We start from the raw sequence: 13,152 nt of genomic DNA, 5'->3' as shown, positions 1-13,152 counted from the left end.
CCATTAGGCATTGACGTCCATCGAGATAAAACCTGTCTGTAGTTTGAGCACAAAACAAGTCACCGAATGTAGTTGGATGATACAAATGCCGTGAACTTCAACAAATTGCTAACCACGAATTAGCATCGATCAAGTCAATGTGGAAATCCAAATAACAAGCGGATCGGAGCGCACTGTAGTTGATTGTGTAGGTGGCAGAGAGAGAGAGAGAGCCATGCGATGTTAGTGCTGCTGTACTGCAAAACGTGTGCCCAAACGTGTACTCGGTTATGGGGTCTTCAACCATAGCGAACCTAACCGCTCGCTGCATGCGCATGCTGGCTCTGCGCTACAGCTGGGCCCATGCCATGCCATGCCACCACCATGGCCTTTCATGTCTCCGCCCTCTGTCGCTCATATCTCCCAGCTGGCATCTTCCTGTAGTCTCTTTACCAGATTGTTCAATCGAAATGAGGTAGAACATGTTGACTGCTGTGTGATCTTCACATATCTCTTCAGGGGGCAGCTGAATGGGGGTGGGGTGGAGGGGGAGGACAACAGGGGGCTGGTCAGTGGGGCTGGTCCTGCAGCCTCCTTCCCCTATTTTGGCTCTTCATAGGAGATGAATCAAAAAACACCGTACCCCCAAGAAAAAAATTAACAAAAACCCATGGCCATGACTTTCTGAAGGGTTCTGTGAAGAGATTTTTTTAATCCAAGCGAAAGGGGCGATGGGGGGGGGGGGGGGGGGGTAGGGAGGTTTATTGACACACTTGGCCTGCAGTCCCTCTCTCCTCCATGGTACCCCCCAAAAAAAAAACCAACAACAACAACAATAAAACAATTCAAAATGACTTATGCTTGATACAGTATAGCAGAACGTAACATTACGGTACCACCTCAGTCTTCTTCTTCTTCTTCTTCTTTTTCTTCTTTATTATCATTATTTCTCATAATAAATCTTCAAAGGGCAATGCAGCTTATCACCTCATTCAATGCAAAAATCTTCTGAACTCATCACACTGACCATCTTCACAGATCACCTTCATCTTGATTACCAAAAACGCTGCCCGTTTGAAGGAATCCAACAACAACAACAACAATAAAACAATTCAAAATGACTCACGCTTCACAGTATAGCAGAACGTAACATTACCACCTCCTCTTCTTCTTCTTCTTTTTTATTATTATTATTTCTCATAATAAATCTTCAAAGGGCAATACAGCTTATCACCTCATTCAATGCAAAAATCTTCTGAACTCATCACACTTACCATCTTCACAGATCACCTTCATCTTGATTATCAAAAATACTGCCCGTTTGAAGGGATCCAAGTGGCAGATTTTCTTATTGTTTCATGCCTTTGTGGGTTTTGGGTCTAGCTGTATGGGCTAATATTAACCCCACCCCCCTTGAGCTTTTGCCTGCTTTTTTTTAACTTTTTTGCTTGCAAGCGGAGAAGTAGCATCAAGAAATATGAAGACCCCCCGCTTTTTTTTTTCTTTTCATGACCCACAAGATCCGCCCCTGAATTCTCCTTCTTCTTGCCTCCAATTATCACCACCAGGAATCCTGTAAAGGGGGGGGGGGGGGCGTGACTAATATTTCTGGTGCCACTTCCGGGTTTCACTTAATTTATTTTTTTTTTAAAGAAAATTAAAGGGGGGCGTGCGCCTGACATTGCGCCCCCCCCCCCCCGATCCGCCACTGACCATTGTACCACGATTATCAGTGATTATTTATTTACCAGGTACCATGACATCATCACCACGAAGACAAGCTGAGGCAAAAATCTCTGAAAGGGCATGACAAAAGTCTAAATGGTGTAGTGTCACACAAGGAAAGATTTGACTAACTAAAATGAAACAGAAAAGTAGAATTCTCTCAATACTATGACCAATTCATTTCTTAGTACACTGTGTAGGTAGATCCAGTCATTGTACTGGTAACTTAGACTAGCTTTAATAATCGATTAAAGGCGGATCAGTTTATGTATATCGATTGCATGGACGCCATGTGTGTTGTGTAACAAGCATGGAATCCTCACGTTTCGTAAATTATCTGCCACATTTGTCGGCCTGAAACAGTGGGTAGCAAGAAACCATGGCATTCGCGCATACTGTAAACCGTTTCCGGACACTTACTGCAAATGCTCTGTGGAATTCAAACTCTTCTTTTGTCGTAAAACCATCATGGAGGCAGCTACATGGACAATCGAGCACAAGAAATCCATCTGAACGGGCTAGCAACTTTATCCGCATGCTGCGTGTGGCCCTGCGGGGAAGTTCTGGGCAATCGTTCTCGCAGCACCTGGCTGTCTTCTGCAGCCTGCTCGCCCGTCAGTGCAATGTATACGCAGCGCAGAGACTTCGAAGAATGGAACGGATGGTATCGCTGTATAGATTATTGTATTCTGAGAGGTCGCTTCAGTCCCTAACCCTTGGGTTTGCTCGTAGACATCTGAAGGGTAGGAGGCGAAACCTTTATGTACTGTTTGGAGGAGCTTGCTTCGCTTGGGATCAGGAGAGAGTCAGTGTCAGTGATCGACAAATCGACAGGTTGAAAAAAACATCATTTTCTCAGTATTAATAACTCAATTTAAATTTATTTCCATTTAAATTACTTGTAATATTCATCGATCAGTGTGGGAACGTGTGAAGGTTAGAGTGATGCTTAAAATGCATATATTTGTCACCTTACGCAGCTCTTGCTATTCTAAACCGGGTAGGGAATTATGTGTAATTGTAAAACTGTAATGTGGCAGTTGTATTTAAACTTGTGTAGGTGCCTATAGATTCAAAAAATCAAATGTTTACTCAAAACTTATTACTCATTGACAATTGTAATTTGAAGAAATGGTTAGTTGAGTGTTTGCAGTTGAGTAGAGTCTACACCATGTAAAAAGACATGTTTTATTTTATGCATACATATACTAGCAGACTGTGTGTGTGTGTGTGTGTGTGTGTGTGTGTGTGTGTCTAAAGACTGCATTTTTAATGGGGAGCATGATCAGTTTCTTTTCATGATTATCAAGTACACATGTAATTATTGATGTTTGCTGCCACATACATGTTCATTCATTTCTATTTGTGTGAGGACTGAAAAGAGGTGAAATGGGTCAACCTACAAAGTGTAACCAATCTTGAGTTTTTCATAATTTCTGATAGAGCAATTCTTCTTCTACATTATATTTAAGTTTGGGATCATAAAACAAACAGGAACTTGTGTTTTCAGCGGTTTTTCTCGAACACTTTTTTATGGAATAGTGTGATCAGGTGTTTCTGATAGAATCCTCTTTTCATTTCCTAAGAAAACCTGTCAATACTCTTCACTTTCAACTCCAATAACTTTGGAAAGAATGATGCTGCTGCATTGAAACTTGGCCCTATTGAAATCTACAAAATGTGTTGATTAAGCATGCTCAATTTCAGCTTAATCTGATAATCCTTTCATTGTTGTTGCTCCAGTGGTCAACATCCTGTTTTTTGTTCCATTTATCCCACAGCTAACATAGCTTGGTATTAGGTAAAAGATTAATTGCTTGAATAGACCCTGTACTTCAAAGCCTATTTTCTCAGTTCACACTTTCCAGAGTGTGTCCTGTCTTTCCAATATTTAGACAGCTTAGGAGAATCCATTTGAATTGAGTTAAACATCATTTTAAAACATTAGAGGGTGCTCTTTCAGAATCTGCTCTTAACTAAAAATCCATGTCTGGTGACTTTTTGTTGGTTTTGTGATGCAGGGTCACATATATTTTCCCTTGATTCTAGCTGTAATGAAAACTGTCCCATGGTAATTGTAGCAACATGAGAATTTATTCTTGTTATATTTGTTTCCATTCATAAAATTTAATATATCACCTTTTTTTTCTCTCTCTCTCTGTTGCTAATGCAGTTGCCTGGAAGATGTTGACCTGATTCGCAGGCTCCACGCGGATCGGAATGCGGACTGCCCAGAGCTGAGTGCGTGGGAGAAAGTCATGACGAAAGCAGAGCTCATGGTGTGGCGGAGGAAACTTGATGCCACTTATCTGTACGAGTACAAAGGTACAGACAGGGTACTGCGGATTCACATTGATATCATGAAATAGCAGTGCCACAACGTGTTCAAGTTAGCTGTAAGATTAGATTGATTCAGTCAAATAGAATAGAAGAACTTTCATTCAAATTCCATGTTTAATAAGGTTACAGATTTCTAGTTTGCGCTTAGGGTATGTTTTTACTGAAGGTAGCAGTACATGTATGTGAAAATTTACTGAGGTGATAATGTCATCAGTGTGCTTTCTGTAAATACATGTAGGATGATAGCTCAATCCTCAAGGTCAGAGATTAGTATATAATTGAACCTTATCTTATTAGAAATGAACAGCCATACTTATAATCGAACAAAGTGATAGCAGAGAAGGCAGAGGCGACTGTTAGCTGTGCTTGAAGCACAAGTCTTTATGTACTTCTTAATTACTCTTTTTTTCTTTTCTTTTTGGTGATGGTGGTGGTGGTTTTGTTGTTGTTATGGATGAATTGTTGTGGAGGTGATTTTATATCAGAAACAAAGCCTTTAGTCAAGGAAAGTTTTTGCTGTTGTTGTTTCATACAAGTTTATCACCAGCTGTCATGACAATAATGTTGATGGATTTTGAACAAGGGTATGAATCTCTCATATTTTCTCTTTGTCCTTTGATATTTTGTTTTTCCCCACTGTCAGTGTTTGGAACATTTACAGACTGCACGGCAAAGTCTTACTTCAAGGTCCAACTTGATTTAGACTACAGGCGTAGTTGGGACAAGCATGTCATTGAGACGGACGTCATAGACCAGGACCAAGAATCTGGAGCGGAAGTGGTGTATTGGGCCACCCAGTTCCCAGTAAGCTACATCAAAGTTTTTGTTTAAGCCTGTACATGAGGTACAATATATGTAGATTTTTTTTTTTCCTGTAAACCATTATCCCCTCCCCCTCCCCCTCCCTCCCACCCCCCCCCCCCCCCAAAAAAAAAAAAAAAACATGAAGGGGTATATAAGTATGGTCAGTCTAGTGGTCAGCTTGTATGTTTTTCCCTTCTATGAAGTTTGATACTTTGATAATTTCCATAAATTGTTTTGAAAGTGATTTACATCAAATTTGGCACGTGGGTTTGCCTTGATGTGTTGACATTCAATATATTTTCGGTAGAGAAGCAGAAAGCATGATGCCATGGTAACCTCATACTTTCAGGGGGAAAAATCAGGAATGGGGCTTGCAGAGCCAACAAACTCTGAAATTCACCTTTAAATTTTCTCTCTCATATGTTGGTTTTGAGGTGCACATGTGCAGACATAATTGCATACACAGAGATGCCAACTATTACGGATTTCCCGTAATTGTTACGGGAAATGATCACGATTACGGGAGTACAGAATGTCGCCTCAAAATTACGGTTTTTGGAAGTTCCGATAATGCCCTATCGCCTATGCAGCAATTGCAATATACTAGCAGACTACACACTGTACATGTTTCATTCTCCAGCCGGCCCGCGTTGCCTGGTTGCCCGCATTTGTGTGTGTCGGTGTCTGTGTACTCGACGTGTGTGTTCGTAGCTTCCATTATAGAAAAGCTAGTGTGCGCACACGCAATTCGCTGCTTGCGTACTTTGTACACCGAACGGAAATTCGCGCGCGTGAATCCCTGTCGCCTACGGACCCTGGATGTTTCCATCGATCGCCATGGGATCCCCATGTGTGGCCGGCCGGCTGGGGACCGGAGCGTGAGTACATGTATGTAATAGCTTAGCTACACACTGTAGCCAGCTGCCACTCTAGACAGTACCCTATTTCGTTTTCAGTCGGGGTAGAAGCGCTCCGTTGTGCAATGTCTGCTTCTTTTTCTCTACTTCTTCCGTTTTTCCCTTGCCTCCCAAGTACGAAATTATTTTTAGAGTGTTGTGTGTGTTTTTTGTAACGTTATTGCATCATTTTTCTGCAAGGAAGAGGTGAGTTTCTGTTCGTGTACTGATGACGTGCACTGCAGTATGTGCAGGTGAAAAGCGTTCGAACTTTCTTTCCCGAGTATCGTGGAAACTCGATGTATTTCTAGGCCTGTAAAAGGAGATTTCATGTAACAGAATACTTATAACAAACTATTTTCAGGTCAAAGTGAATTAATTTCCCTTGTTTTGTATCGTTTATTGACGATCTCAAGGATCTCGTCGTAATACCGAATTTCCAATGTGTAGATCCATTTGATTTTCGCGTAGCTTTCGGTGCTGCAAACTTTTGCTAGGGCCTAATCTTACTACAAAACGTATCGTTCTATTTCTGTTGTTTCTCACACCTCGTTTGGTACGATTTCTTCCATTTTATGTCACTTTATCCGTTCTCTTTATGCTTTGAAATATTTAAACGTAATTCTTTCAAGTGTCTCGCACTGTTATTTTCGTAATTTTCGTTATTTTCGGCGATTTCTCCGCTTTCGTGCAATACTTTTTCGAATCGAAGCGACGTGTGTTGTCTTTTCTAAATATTTGTGTTGTTGGGAGGTGTTGATACTTTGTATTTGTTATACTTACAATGTATTTATTTTCCTCGGTGTTTATGTCGAGGGACTATGCGTGTTTCTTAATGTTAATAGGAAAAGGCTAAAATGATATGAGTGATGTCTGATGGTGATGATGAAAACCGTATGCTGGTACAAAAAGACGTCTTACTGTGAATGCTGAGCGTACGTGCCGTTCGTTTTATTTCACTTTCCCTCTTATTCTTCTTTCCCCCTTACTCTTCTTTCCCCTCCAAAGAATGATAAAAAAAGAAATTACATACATCTCACAACAAAAAGGTCCACGATCTACCAACCTTCGTAAAGTTAAATCTAAATGTTCAATATCAGCAAAGAATAAGGGGAAAGCACGAATGACAATAAATTAGAGGGAAGAGATTGTGAAATACTGAATACACGCAGTCTCTTCGGCTCGAAGAAACTTGACACCCACCCGGCCTCTCCCCTTGTGGAAATTTCCACAAAAACAGGTGCCACACCCAGGTGCGTGCCAGACGAAAGAATGCGCGCACTGGAATAAACAGCGTGTTAGTATCCTGGAAATATCGATCGCAGAACCAGCTCATTAGTTGAATTAAAGGAATCATTGCAAAGATATCGTGATTCTATATCCTTTCTTTTGGCGCATAGTAGGAAACATCAAACAGTCGAATATATTGTACTTAATCGAATATCTTTTTTTACCTGAACAATAGAAAAGGATCGATTAATCAGTCAATTAAAAATGCAATCACGGAAATACTTAGGTCTCGTATGCCCAGACAAATTCACGATTAGGTCCAATGAGATGCAGTCATCACCTGGTTAGACAGCAAAATCATGACAATTAATTTCAGTTCACGCTCATCATAGCTGCTTATTACTTTTCAAAGTTTTGGCTATCAACATTCGTTCGTAGGTGTTTTTTTGTTTGTTTGTTTTGTATGTTTTTCCTCGTGAAAGACGTAATGACTTTTTCGTATCGAATTTAAACTCCATGTTTACCGTAAACAAGCCATTCAGCTCAGCTATGGCGCATTCGATCCATCGAACTTGCAGTAACCTCTTAGGCAGGAGCACATGGGTCTTTCCTTTAAACTTGAAACTTGAAAGTGAAACCACGTGTTGGCACATTGGCGCAACCACACACAGCGCGGCATTTTTGCGATCTACAGCAGAGTTTCCGATTCCAGTCAGGGTAAAAGAAATTGGAATACTTCGGAAAATACTGATGTTTAAAATCCAGTAAAATGAAAAAGCCTGAAAACAACGCATGATTATGTTTTATAGTAAACAATAGTTGGAAACACCGAAGAGAGTTTTGCATTCGCTCACACAAAAGCTTTCTTGAGAAGATGAAAGGTTCCCCCCTCCCCTGCTAGATAGTGGAAGCTTCCATAACCAGCCCAGCAAGTTTCTGGAGGTACATACATGCACTTGTACACATGCATTGCGCGAGAAAGCAATCAATCAACGCTGAACATTGCGTAGTTTGGATTCTTTATCGTGCTGGTGTCCAGCTCGATACTTCGGCATGTGTCGTAATGTTTTGTTTAGAGCCTGTAGGCCTCATAAGTCGACGAGTTTTATTCAAAATAGCAAAAAGAGGGGGATGGCGAAATCACGGATTCTGGTGGAAAAATACGGATTTTGGAGCTGCTGAGTCCGGATTTGTGCTTCCAAAGGTTGGCATCTCTGCATACAGTGGCAAGACTGCATTGGCATGGCAACAGTGTATTGGCATTGCAACAACATATTTTGCCAAAAACAAGATGATGTCAACAATTTGTGGAGCCAGCAACTTCCCTTGTTTTGAGGCAATTCAAATGGAATTTGGCTCACATGTTGGTTGGTTTGATGTCGACATGCAGTGGCAGAAAGTGAGTCATGATAATGGCATGTTATGGTGGAAATACAACACAAGGAGAAAAAAAAAGACTCAGAAAGAACAACTGCCCCACCCCTCCTCCCCTGGGAAACATACTTCTAATGTGTTTACTATGTGTTGATGAAATATGGCATGCGAATTGTATGGTTATTCACCTGTAAACATTAATTATGCCTGCAGTGTTATATTGGAGGCTTAGGGTATTTGTTGGTCATACAAAAGTAACTCAGTGATAATTTAAACCATTAAAAAAACAATCTATGAGCAGTGATGTAAATGAAAGTTTTGGTTTACAGATTTGATGTTATGTGGCTCTATCATGTTAGTAAATTATATTTGAAATGGAAATAGTTTACTCTTGTACCACTGTCGATTAAGATTTTTTTTTAAACACTCTTTCCAGTTTATTGAGTAGGCTTTGTCTTAGTGGTATGGGGGAGTTCCTAAAGGAAGATCCAATTAGAATGGCAGCTGTTTGAATTAACATGCTCTTGTTGTTTGTTATGTTTTTATATTTCTGTCCAGAAAGGTGCCAGATGCATCTTTTTCTTTCAACTATCGTAAATGTTGTCGTAAATATCCAACTCTGAATTTACAATGTATGTAATTGATTGCTCTGTAACAGATATTTTGTTAAATATTATTGTCAAGTGATACCAGTATGCTGCACATTTCATGTGAAAGATGCGTACATTGTCTAGGTAAGGAATTATTCTACCAATTAGGATTTGTCATTGTATGGATTCATTTATTACCTCTGCCAAGGGGGGAGGTTATGTTTTCGTTACCGTTGGTTTGTTTGTTGTTTAGTTGGTTTGTTGGTTCGTTGGTTCGTTTGTCCGTGTGCAAAATAACTCAAAAAGTAGTTAACGGATTGAGATGAAACTTGCAGGAAAGGCTTACAATGACACAAGTAACAAACGATGAACTTTTGGCAGTGATCCGAGAATTTTTGGAAAATTTATGAAGGATTTTTGATATTTTGGCAGGTAGGGTCAATGAACTTGGGAGTTAAGGCTGCGCGTATTTGAGGTTTGCATGCGCGCACTAAAGTGCGTGCTCTAGTTTTTTGCCAGGGCGAGGCGCGCGGTGCAGCTGAGGGTTTATGACGTAACAAAGGCTGCTATATTGGGAAATTGTGCGGCTTTCAGCACACAATGCAGTAGGTATGGGTGGAAATCAAAGACGCTTGCTACTATCTTTGGTGGAAATCACTGATCTCTGTGGAAGAACAAGATCAGTGTGGGTGGAAATGGGCTGCATGCTTGGCAGAGGTCTGCGCTCTCAGAGTGCTTCTCTAGTTTATTTATATTTCTTTCAAGAATCTGATCATGACTTGTGGTTTGCTTCTTGTTCCTTTATCTCACAGTTTCCAATGCAGAGTAGAGACTACGTCTACGTGCGTCGTGCCAAGATTTTTCACCGGCATCGTGCGATGGTCCTCGTCTCGCAGGCAACCACTCATCCCAGAAGACCCGAGTCGAGACGCCACGTCCGGGTGACGCGATTCTCCTCCAGGATGGTCATTAAACCGTTCACAAGCTTTGATGAGGTCAGGAAAATTTCCGCAGTGACTGTGATTTTATCGGAAGGTTTGACGGGCCGAACCCTAGCAAAACTGTTGTCTCATATTTGTGTGTGTATATGTGTGTTTTTGTTTAGGTGTGTCATTCAGTCAACCCTCAGTTTTTCATATTCTTGGTGCCACTTACAAGTGAGCCATAAATCACTTGCAACCTGTTGTAAACCACTTCAAAGAAAACCTGCACAGCTTCCATTTTGAGCTTACCTGAACTTAACTTAACTGACCTTAACTTAACAGAAAACATACTTGTTCAAGCATTGATAATTGTGTATGTTATGTCGAGCACATAATTTGCAATTTGCAATGCAATTGTTATCATCATTATTACTTTTATTGTTATTATTATTATTATGATGATGATGATGAATATTTTTATAAGTTTTAAATAAGTATGAAAGATTGTTTTAGTTATTTTTACAAAGCCATCTAAAGAATAAATGCAAAAATGAGAAATACTGTTAAAGTGGAAATCTGTGCACTTTTTGTGCAAACACGACAGCAGCAGGAAAATAAAAGCACCCAAATTTTTTGCTTGTTATATGTAATAGAATTTTATATTTCGATTCTGCAGAATTGAAAACACATGAAATTCATCTAACCCGGGCAAGTACATGAACTTTAACCCGCGTGAAAACGTCCACTTTTACAGTACCAGGTAACATTCAGTATTGCATGGTGGGGCCGGAGGAGGAAACATGCCACTATATGAACTCATGATATGTTTTTAATGTTTTGTATACTGAATTCTTTCCTCAGAACGGCTTTGATTACATCCTGACCTACCATGACGACCCCAAAGCCCCATTTCCTACCACCGCGGTCAGCTGGTTGGCCAGTACTGGTGAGTGATCCTTCAGCTTCCAAGCAACAGATTCGTCTGTGTTTAGTATTGATAAAATATATGGATGACTAAATTCATATATTCACAACATAAGTCGCACCTCTGCAAATTATAGCTACGTATACAACACATCACAAGCACTACAAATGAGACAAGGCCTCACTTTTAAAATGCATCTACTGCACTGTACTGTTTATTGTTGCACCATTATATTTGGGTTTGGAGCACAAATATGCTCCAGTAGAACATTTGTTAAAAAAGAGAGAGAGAGATAAATCATATATGACATGTAATGAGAGAAAATTAGCTGAACATTTGTTGACTTTATTGTGTGAAAGTGACATGAAAAGTCAAACTGGATCTTAAAGGACAAGTTCACCTTCATAGACATGTGGGTTGAGTGAATGCAGCAATATTAGTAGAACACATCAGTGAGAGTTTGAGCAAAATCGGACAATCCCTTCAAAAGTTATGAATTTTTGAAGTTTCTGCTCAGTCATGGCTGGATGAAAAGACTACTATAGCTTGTGATGTCACATGAGTACAACGATATAAAGAAAGAATACAGAAAATTCAAGATATTTCCATTTTTCTCGCCTAACAAAAGAACACTCGACTTCTCTCTTTCAGAAGGCAAGGGGGAATGATATTACCCTAAACATACGTCAGTGGCAAGTCAAAGAGATGTGCACTTTATTCAAAAAGTAAAGTTTTGTGAAATTCTCTTTTAATTTCCTTATATCGTTGTACGCTTGTGACATCATACACTGTAGTAGTCTTCTCTTCCAGCAGTGACTGCGCAGATACTTAAAATATTCGTAACTTTTGAACGGATTGTCCAATTTTTCTCAAACTTTCACTGATGTGTTCTACTAATATTGATGCATTCTCTCAATCCTTATGTATATGAAGGTGGACTTGTCCTTTAACATGATTTGTATCTCTGTATGACAGACTCTTGCCTAGTCAGCTGTGATTGCATGCTCACACCACTAATGTTTATTTCTCTTGTATCAATCAAAATTGATATATTTCACATCTTCCCCATTCATGATTCACATGATAGTCAAAGCTGTCTTCAGTGACTGCTCAAGGGAAACCCAAAATGTGGGTGGCATAGACAGGTGATTGTTATACACAGGTTCTTATCTACATGTTTTCTTTGTGGCGGAGTCCCATATAGTCATAATGGTGATACATTTGCTCCTGCAACAGTTGCTTTGGTCTTATTTCTCCAAGGACTTAGGATTGTGATCAGGTTTTAGGTTTAGTTTGAAGTGAGGATTAAGATTAGGGTTAACCGTTAGGGTTATGTTCCTGGGGAGGTTTTATATTTGGGTTAAATTGCAGATATTCTGCTGGAGCAATTGTTGCAGGAGCAAATGTCATGGAACCGGTCATTGTAAGCAGGTGGTCACTATGGCAGGTTTGACTGTATTCAAATCGATGAGAAGCCTTTGCTATTCTGTGGATTTGCTTTACTGTAGCCCAACTGTTTTCTCATTTGTGTATGAAACAGGTGTTCCTGACTACGTGGAGAAGATGCATCTTGCCGCCATCGACCTGGACTCCATGCCAGCCACCAACTTCAGAGAGATGCCGAGTGAAGAGCAATACGCATCTACCAACTCCAGCAACTACATCTGAAAGCAGGGAAACCCCTGAACAAGGAGACTATCGATCTAGGCTGTCTTACTTATGGTGTTAGCACAAATGTTTGTTGTTTAGCAATTGCCAAATAGGAAAAAAACAAAAACAAAAACAAGACATTAAAAACAAAGAATAGAGCTGTGAGGCAATTTTTTTCCTATGTAGCAATTAATGTTTTTCCATTCAGCATGGAAGAATGATGCTCTGAATGTTTATGCTGGTAAATCATCTTAAGTAGGTTAAAAAAGCATTTTGTTTGAATAGTGCGCTATTTGTTTTATGCAGATGCATTGACCATGGCATGAGCAAAGTATACAAAATGTTACTGATCTCAAGGCCGTGCTCAGTTATTGGTGTAAGATGCTTGTAAGAGGGTGATGACAATGAGGTTTGACGCAAGACATCATTATGACTGCATTTTACAAAAATGTTCTTGAAGGAAATAATGTGGAGTGTACATTATGATTTGAAACGAACACGCAAAGGTGTGCTAAATAAAATATTTCGGCAGTAGTACTTAATCACTCCTTTAAAAGCATTTACAGTATGGAACAAAAGCTGTTGTCAACAGAGCTTTAGCGCCAGAGAAAGCTCCCAGATTATGACTTGGAAGTGTGCACAGCACTGTTGAAGGCAGTGTGTATTCAGCGTGCACAGTACTCTTGTGGCCTAAAATTGAATGTCATTTCAAATAC

General features: G+C 40.0%; 1 protein-coding gene across 1 annotated transcript; it reads left to right on the top strand.

Moving 5' to 3' along the window:
- Window positions 1-2,022: 2,022 nt before the first annotated feature.
- LOC139736563 (stAR-related lipid transfer protein 7, mitochondrial-like) lies at window positions 2,023-12,571 on the top strand. Its single transcript, XM_071647311.1, has 6 exons — window positions 2,023-2,538; window positions 3,878-4,029; window positions 4,688-4,848; window positions 9,751-9,933; window positions 10,723-10,807; window positions 12,327-12,571. Exons 1-6 carry the CDS (start codon window positions 2,084-2,086, stop codon window positions 12,452-12,454), a joined length of 1,164 nt encoding a protein of 387 aa, XP_071503412.1. The 5' UTR covers window positions 2,023-2,083; the 3' UTR covers window positions 12,455-12,571.
- The last annotated feature ends 581 nt before the right edge of the window (window positions 12,572-13,152 follow it).

This window comes from Diadema antillarum, unplaced genomic scaffold (assembly GCF_040938485.1).
Source record: "Diadema antillarum isolate AM-2024a unplaced genomic scaffold, OU_Dant_1.0 seq00000653_RagTag, whole genome shotgun sequence".
Lineage (NCBI taxonomy): Eukaryota > Metazoa > Echinodermata > Echinoidea > Diadematoida > Diadematidae > Diadema > Diadema antillarum.
The sequence above is the reverse complement of the archived record's forward strand: the minus strand, read 5'-3'. Positions and strand labels throughout refer to the sequence as shown.

Coding starts and splice junctions, on each gene's coding strand:
- LOC139736563 (XM_071647311.1), top strand. CDS start 2,084: ATGGCATTCGCGCATACTGTAAACCGTTTCCGGACACTTACTGCAAAT. Junction 4,849..9,750: donor ATTGGGCCACCCAGTTCCCA/GTAAGCTACATC, acceptor TTTATCTCACAG/TTTCCAATGCAGAGTAGAGA. Junction 9,934..10,722: donor CGTTCACAAGCTTTGATGAG/GTCAGGAAAATT, acceptor TTCTTTCCTCAG/AACGGCTTTGATTACATCCT.